Source organism: Oncorhynchus gorbuscha, linkage group LG12, assembly GCF_021184085.1.
Source record: "Oncorhynchus gorbuscha isolate QuinsamMale2020 ecotype Even-year linkage group LG12, OgorEven_v1.0, whole genome shotgun sequence".
Classification (NCBI taxonomy): Eukaryota; Metazoa; Chordata; class Actinopteri; order Salmoniformes; family Salmonidae; genus Oncorhynchus; species Oncorhynchus gorbuscha.
In genome coordinates this window covers 14805846-14814686 of record NC_060184.1, presented here as the reverse complement: position 1 = coordinate 14814686, position 8841 = coordinate 14805846, and the positions used below count along the sequence as shown (strand labels likewise).

Genomic DNA, 8841 nt, shown 5'->3' with positions numbered 1-8841 from the left:
ACAACCTAGATTTGGGAATTGTCACTCACGGGAAGGGGAAAGATGGAGAGATGCTGTCTGCATCCCAAGTGGCACCCTGTTCCCTATGTAGTGAACTGCTTTTGACCAGGGCCTACAGGGAGAGAGACAGGAAGAATCTCTCGTTTAGAATGCTCTGGAGAAGAGCTTGCAGGTGTTTATTCTCACAAGTGTTTATTCCATGGACAACCACACTCCTACACACTAACCCAACAGTGCAAGCAAGCGAACAAGCAAACATAAAAAAACACCCACACACAGACTTCAATGTAAACGCTCTCACACATGCACACAAATGCACATACATATAATACTGAAGCTCATTTCCTTCTGTATTTGTAACATACTCAACACATACAGCATATGAACAAACCGTTGCTTTAATGATCATGCAGGAACAAACTGTGCCGACTGAGCTCATTAGGTATGGGACAAAATAATTGATATTGGACTGACCTTTAAAAAGCTATTAAAAGGGGACCATGTCGACCCATCAGTAAGCTGTCTTGTCATGTTTAGCCCACATACACCATCTCTCTCATCATCTTACTCTCTCCTACCCCCTCCTTTTATCTCCCTCCCTCCATCTCCATCCCATCTCTCTGCCTCCCTCTCAGCTGATAAAGCTTATTGTGGCCAAATAGGCTTAGGAGCATCGCTATGGCAACAGGGAGTCCGTAAGAGGCTTCACAAGGCACTTCATCTGGGGCTGTGATCTGCCGTTGCCCTCTGAGACACTGCCCCCAATCTCTGGAAACAAGCAATGACAGGCCATGCCTCCGGGGAGGAGGGAACTGTGTGTGTGTGTGTGTGTGTGTGTGTGTGTGTGTGTGTGTGTGTGTGTGTGTGTGTGTGTGTGTGTGTGTGTGTGTGTGTGTGTGTGTGTGTGTGTGTGTGTGTGTGTGTGTGTGTGTGTGTGTGTGTGTGTGTGTGTGTGTGTGTATGGAATCAACCACAGGCTGTGGCTCCAGGTAGGAGGGGACTGTGTGTGAAAGGGGTGGGGTTTACTGTATAAGACTAAGTGAGAGTGTGTGTGCTCAAAGACTTCACAAGCAAGACGAGAACTATCGGAGTCCGTGCGACCGACAGCAACACATCTTCCAACAACATCTCTCTCTTCATCTATCTTTTGGTCATCATATACATCATATATTCACTCCCTTGTGAATTCACTTCTGCTATAGCTTCCAAGACTGACGAGAGTTCAGGTAAGCAGAGTTTATTCATACAATGTTTTGTTTTAGTTTAAGGGGAGATGTGCAGTATTAGTATGGACTACAATATGTGCCAAGTGAGGTTTCTGATAGTCGGGGTGTTAAAAGTAGACGATATAGTTTTAAAATATATAATTTATCCAAATCAGTAACATGCATATATATATATTTATTGTCTAAGAAAGACGCACTATACACTAGATGAGAACGTCTTTAACCTTAAATCTAATCACACCTACCTACAATTACGTAAAAATTAAATAACAGGGAAGCCTATCTACTTCTGGAAAGTTCCATGAAAAATCACCCTTCTATTCCATGTTATCCAATGTGTTCAGTTTGATCCATAGGAGTAGCGTGTTTGAGCAAATTAGTACAACATTAGCACCGTTTATACCTGGTGCTAACATGCAGCTTGTGTCTGGATCATATCCACATTCTGATTGTGCCCACATTTTCAGACAGGTATAGACAATTAAAATATTAATTGTGAACTGATTTTGATGAAGTCTAAGTTTCAAATCTGTGTAAAAGGGGCAAATTCAGGACGAAGGTCACATGTTAGCACCAGGTATAAGCAGGGCTATTCTGGGCAGGAGGACAGAAGAGAGTGGGACACATTCCAGGAAACAGGAGTCAATGCAGGAGCCCTGTTTATACTTAGTTCTGCAGCCTTTGTCTTGATATTGTCCACATTCTGATTGTGCCAGCATTTTTTGACAAGTGTAGATTATCAAAAGAAACATTGTGATCTGATTGTGATTCAGATCTTAAAAGTGTAAACAGACAAGATCAGGTCAAGACCAGGATGAAGGATGCATGTTAAGATCAGGTATAAACAAGGCTTGGGAAATACTTGCAAATTCATGAGTTAACCTTACCATTACACTCAATCAATATGGAAAGTGGTTGGGATTAGCACTGATGGTAGGATGGAAATACTCCATTAAGCGTTTATGAATACTCATTATAACATTATTATCATTATAATCATATACATTTGAGTACACTGAAATTCTAAATAAGGAGTTGCAGTCAGTATCATAATAGGTGATTAATAATAAACTGGTCTTAAATACATCGAAAACTTAAAGCATTGTATTTGGTTCAAAATATTTTCTAAAACCTAAACCTTAGCTGGAGATGTGTATAAAGGGTGTGACCATTGAGTAAGTTAAGGGAGCAAAATCCTGGATATAACATCGGATGGTCACGTATCATGTTCAAGCTCTTGGGGCCCATATGCGCCGGTCATCAATGTCTATTTTATCCTTTTTTATTTAATAAATACTTTTGACAGTACTGTATGCTGTGGTTAAGGCTACGACGGCGCCAGTCCAATGAGTGGAGCTTACTCAGGTGTTCAAAAGCCATATCAGACAGAAAAATGAATGCTTTTAGATAGTTCTTTACGAGGTTCCGTTTAGAAAACGATATCTCTGTGCAGAAACGACAGTTACAGGGATGGTAAAAACGGCTTGATTGCCGTAGCAACATCAGGGAAACAGAAGTGAGTGGTGCTTCAAACACAGCAGTTCTGCAACATCTTAAGCCTAATTGAGCCTCTCATTCTCCTTAATTGCCGGCCTCAACACGTTACAGAAAGAGATTAACTGTATAGGATGCTCTGGGGAAAGATTGTCTGGATACTGAACAGCCCAAAATTTGTTGGTTAGATTTCATTTGATTTAATTTATCTTGAATATAACAAGACAAAACCCACTGAGTAGTGGCTGAATGTATCCTCAAGCCTACTACTGTTTTTTCCTAATTGTTATGCTATTTGATATGTAATTTGTATTAAAAGTTTATAAATAGTAGCTAAATAGTAACTAAGTAAGGTATATAGCTATATATAGTACACTGCATAATGAAACAATCGCTCGTGAACTAGTGTTTTGAGGGTGGACTGACTAATATTTGCAGTGGCAATTTTAGCATGTAAATGTTGGTCGGCAAACCATTTTTTTGGGTGTGGGATTCATGCCAGCAAAGCCACAACACAACACGAAACAATACATGAATTGTACTATAACGGTGACAAACTTTGGGCCTACATAAAGCAAGTTGTCCTTATAGCAGAGTCCCAACAGCAGGCCGAACACCTGTCTGGCAGCGAAACAGTTTCATTTACTGCCATTAAAAAAACAGCTGATATGGTTGACTTGTTTAAACAAATGTGGTTTCTACTGACAATTTAGATGTACAAACTACGGCATAAGGGAACAATGAGCGGAATAGAGGCAATCTGTAATTTCGATTAAGACATTAATGAGTGAGCTAGGATGGATGTAAATCATGTAATCAATATAACTATTTGTTCAGTGCTTTTGACATGTACATGACAGAATTCAGAACATTGGCCATTCTTAAAGTGTTCTTCGTGTACACCAAGTTAGAACCATAGGATAAATAAAGGGGGCATATAAGCAGACAATGAAAGCTCTTGCAATATTTGATGATTACATTTCTCTAAAACAGGTTATAGGCTACATGTGCACCACCAAGTCAGAACAGGAGGCGAAATTAAGAGGGGTAAATAGACCAAATTATTAGGGTGAGGCACATGGGCTACTAACAGCTTACTACACAACATACACTTAGTATTACTTTCTTAGCTACAGTATACATATCTCCATGGTATTTTCCATCATTTATGCAGCGGCATACAAGACATTTTTGGACTCATCTTGTTGTAATGTGCTCTCTTGAACAGGAAGATGGCGTGGCGGTCCTTCATGTGCAAATTTTGTCATCAAATTTGTCATCAAAGTCTGGCATTCTCTCAATTTATGGTGCTTTCAAGACAACTGGGAACTGGGGAAAAACAAGGTCGAATCATGATGACGTCAGTGATCTAGAATGCTCTAGAAAGAGGCTTTTAGTTCCCCACTTACATTTCTGAGTATGATGACCGTTGAAAACGTATTTTCCCAGTCGGATCTCGTTTTTTACCTGAGTTTCCTGTTGTCTTGAACTCACTGAAGTCAGATTTCCCCGTTTTGAGTTAACAGTTGTTTTGAGCGCGGCAGAAATCATTACCAACCCCTACGCTCAGTATTTTAAGCTGGCTGCCCCACACCACAGAAAGCACTGAGCTAGGCTGAAACACCTGCCTTTTAGTGCTACCTTACTCAAGAAAGCAAAAAAAGAGACTATGTTAGTTTGCTGCGTTATTAACTCAATTATTGTACTAATGTTTTTGTTTACATTGTTTGCAAATTGATATGTCAATTTAACATGCAAAATAGGCAACTCCCCCAAAATAATGTGGGGTTTAAAACAGGTGGGGCTCTGCACTGAATGATGGGTCGCCACTGATTATGTGGCATTAATAGACTGGTTTTACAAACAACTTTCCACCCAAGCTGAGAGAGAGCGCGAGGACGGCTCATGTCATGCAGGGTCAGGTACAATCTGCAATGTTTGAATTTCCAACTTTAATTAGCCTATTGAACAAGTCATTATTTTATTGCCAGAAGCCAACAGTCTAAAAATGGCAACATTGTGACACATTGTATAGATTGTGAGAAAATGTGAGAAAATTAACACGAGAAGAATACAACCAAATAGGTCTACCAATAAACATGTATCCATTAGCCAAAGCAAAGCCAAACATAACATTGGGGGTGCAGAGAAACTGACTCCAGTGACAACGTGGTACTATACAGGGCCATGATCGCATGGATCTCCCTTTCATCACCAATTAGTCAAGCAAAATTGGAACGTCGGGGGCTGTAAGGGGACACACAAAAACACGCACACATAGACACACATAATCTTGTTTTTACTATAATGTTTTATTTGTTGTATTGTTTGTATATCGTTGTATTTTAATTTGTGTGACTGTCCTTGTCTATCAGTGTGTCTGTGTTTTGTTACTTGTCATGTTTGGTGTTTTTTTGTGGACCCCAGGAAGAATAGCTGCTGCTGGGGATCCAAATAAATCAATATGTACCATTTAAGTCGAAAAGATACCTACCAAAAAGCTGCACTGATCTGATCATATAGAGAACAGGGATGGGACTAATCTCATGCTGTCTCTCTATCTGTCCAATAAGCCCGTTTATAAACACATACATTGTTCATCTACATAATTTACAATAAAAACCAACACAAACATACAATATATATATATACATTTTTAATCAAAATTCCACTTTCGATAATAAAAACAATAAAAAATCATGCCAACACAGAGGCACTAATGGTCAAATTAGTTTATTCTGATTTTTTTATGCGTATAACAAACAATATCTTGTGTATTTTTTCAGTTTTATAAATGCATAGAACAGCCCCCTTCAGTTTAAATGGACACCCCTGAAAGAGGTTGACAGGAAGTGGGAGTCATGAAGCAGAGAAGACTGCATCCCAAATGGTACCCTATTCCCTATATAGCACTACGGTTGACCAGAGCCTATAGGGTAGTGCACTATGTAGGGAATAGGGTGCCATTTAGGTCAAAGATGCAATGAGAGTGGATGTGAAGGAAGGGACTGGATATGAAAGGCTTTAGCTTGTACAGACAGACACCTGAGTAAAAGAATTGTGCCTGTGAAACACCTCTCTCTTTGTGCTGTTCTCCTTTGGGAATGTTTTTTGATCTGTGATAATAGCCTGTCCAGGGGAGACAGGTGTAGAAAGCCTCCAAGCTGTTGGCAACAAACAGATATTAGCTAGCGAGGGACGCACGTTACCTGTACCTCCCATGGATTACATTGATGTGATGGCAACCCAGGCTAAACAGACTTTCTAGACATCCACACAATCCATCCAACGAAATCGTAAGATTACAAATGATCCTCTCTTATACAATATGGAGAATATCATTAGGAGTACTTTGTAGGATTCCCTCCCCTTCCATTTACCTTTTTTACCTTTTTCATGAAAGAAATATTGAGAAAACCTCATTGTGGAAAACCAACCCTATAAGACAAACAGTCCATACCACAACCTAGCAAACACAGTAGACTTTTTTTTATTGCATGCACTGTACAAGAGAGGCACTGTACTTCAGATTTACACCATGGCCTCTCCTCACACTGCCGTCTGGTTCCTCCCATGCAGCACGAGGCACGAGGGGAACAAGGCGTCGGTGGCGATGGCCTCGTGGTTCAGTTGGAGCAGCGAGCCGGACTACCGGAGTCCGCGGCGGGACCCGTCTGACGTGGTCATGGACACCCTGATGCTGGAGCTCAATTGGCAGCTGAAGGAGGCCGAGAGGATGCAGCGTGAGAGGGACAGCGAGTACCGGCGCCTCCAGACTGGTGTGGACTACAGCTGGCTGGTCAACACGCCACGCAACACCTATGACGTGTCACCTGGTGAGAAGCTGGGCCTGGAGGACCTGTGCTCCAAGGTGCATCCATCCTACTGCGGAGCTGTCATACTGAGGTGAGTAACCTTTGACCTTAGTTATTTCTGTACTTTACCCCCTAACCTAACATATCTGGCGTAAAAAGACGACAGAGCAGAGTCCCCAAATCCGTTTTTCAGGGAATAATACTGTATTCTGAAAACCAGAAACATCTGCTCCTTCCGACCCAGCGGAGAGTGTTATCCCCCTAATCTACACTGGCCTTTTGGTTAAGTTCTCTATACCACCCCTGACCTTCGACCCCCATTGATTCAATGCTGTCCTCATAATTGATTACCCTCTTACTCTGATCAGGGTTGAGTGATTTTCCTTCCGTGGAAAGAAAATTAATGCACAGTAATGTGAGGCAGAGAGAGAGAGGGACAGACAGAGAGAGAGAGACAGAGAGAGACAGAGAGAATATAAAAAAAGCTGGAGGCCAATCGGACAAATCAACAGGAGCAAGGGTACAGGTGGGGTCTGACCTATTTGAAGGCCTAAGAACTTATCAGCCTAATCTTGAGAGGAGTAAGTATCTTTAAGTATCCAATTTTCTATGGGAAGACATAGGGGCCACCATTAAATATCCCATCTGCTAGCGGCCAGCCGATAAGCAAGGGACGCGAGAGCACTGATGCTGTCACAAAAGAATGGTGGAAAAGCAGAGAGAAGCTCTTCTGATATAATAGGCGTGTTTGGATCAAAGGTTTTTCAAGTGCATTAGTGATAGCACGTTGTGGTGGTACAGTGGCGGTGGTAAACGCTGCTGAGTGGAATAGTACGAGCTCATCTCCTTCCCACGCACGTACTCTCTGAACCCTCCACTAGACGCCCACATAGTTTCTCTCCTGTGACTATAACTAGGCAAAGTGAAACAAAGCTATTGATTACAGCGGATGGCTTAAGATTTCTTGGTTTTGTACTATTTTTAAATCTATAGATAAAAGTCATCCATTTATCCTGATGCATATGTATTGGGGGAGGTTTGGAACCACACTCACCTGATGAGTCCTGAAGACTTCCATTGGCTTCTTGTATGAATGCCTAGGCTTGAGCTTGCTGGGCTAACATTCTAGGTTTGAACCATGGCCAGTAATATGAAGACCTGTGTTGGCTCTCTGAGTTCATTCCTAGGCTGTAGCTCAGGGGCCTAACCTAACACAGCCACCCGACCAGTCACACATGGGTCTAGCTGAGACCGATTTGACTTCTCCCTCTGACATCCAGGTTCCGCCAGTTGGTGACTGAGAACGAGCCGGAGGTGCAGGAGGTACCTGCCCTTTTCCGCACAGTCGTCCTCGAGGCCTTGGACCGCATGAGGGAGGAGCAGGAGGCGCAGCGGCTCTCGCGCCAGTGGAACAACAAACGGGCCATGAGCATGTCTCTCATGAACTTCAAATCACGTGTCAAGATCAACCCCTTTGGCAGCACCTTGGGCCTGACCTCGACTGGAGGGGGAGGGGATGGTGTGTGCGAGCTGAAGACAGTGTCAGAAGACGTGGAGAAGGCGCTGGAGGAAAGGGCTGACAGGTCCCAGAGGGTGTGGAGCATGCCCAATTTCAGACATAAAGGGCTGTACACTACCAAGGCCGTCTGAGCTGGGAATCCACAGGACAGTGTTGTGGTTCAGTGGAGGATAGAGCAACGCTAGTGAGAGGTAGCCTATAATAAACCCATGGAACCTGCCCAGTCTGCTTTGAACAAGAATGGGGAGAAATAGGAGACATGTCTCTCCCATCCTCTCCTTCGGCAGTGTGGGGTCATCCACTATTGAAAGCTTTTGACTTATGAATTTGATATGGGGAGCTATGCTAAGGATTTTTCACAATGTTTTGAGATTTTCAGACACATTCTTTGCTGTACCTTTATTGTAGATTAGATAGTTTAAGAGAATTGTGTTGCATGCACTTACTTTTACTGTGCTTTTTTTTCTTTATAACAACATAATACTCCGGAGCTACATGTATTTAAATTGTAGTTAACCAATGAGGCTTACACATGAAACAATCAACAAGTTCTGTTTTTTTCTCAAGCATTTTTTTGGCACTGTAAAGGGAAGTGCTGCTTATCATGGCTTTTTAGAGACCTTTTTATAACTTGAAAAATCAACAGTAAACTGACTGCTCTATTGGAGTGGTTACCATGACATTGTAGATTATATCAATCTTCGTTCTAACTCTTTACAGTTGGAATACAGTGCATCTTGATCTCTTTGTGTTGTCGGTCTTACTTTATTGCTATTGACTTATCAGC

General features: G+C 42.1%; 1 protein-coding gene across 1 annotated transcript; it reads left to right on the top strand.

The window, feature by feature from the left end:
* Window positions 1–1049: 1049 nt before the first annotated feature.
* Window positions 1050–8799, top strand: rd3 (retinal degeneration 3, GUCY2D regulator). Its single transcript, XM_046291197.1, has 3 exons — window positions 1050–1226; window positions 6300–6626; window positions 7816–8799. Exons 2-3 carry the CDS (start codon window positions 6334–6336, stop codon window positions 8183–8185), a joined length of 663 nt encoding a protein of 220 aa, XP_046147153.1. The 5' UTR covers window positions 1050–1226; window positions 6300–6333; the 3' UTR covers window positions 8186–8799.
* The last annotated feature ends 42 nt before the right edge of the window (window positions 8800–8841 follow it).

Excerpts from the sequence above, each read along its gene's own strand:
- rd3 (XM_046291197.1), top strand. The coding sequence starts at position 6,334 with ATGGCCTCGTGGTTCAGTTGGAGCAGCGAGCCGGACTACCGGAGTCCG. Across the intron at positions 6,627-7,815 it reads TGCGGAGCTGTCATACTGAG|GTTCCGCCAGTTGGTGACTG; the intron begins GTGAGTAACCTT and ends TCTGACATCCAG.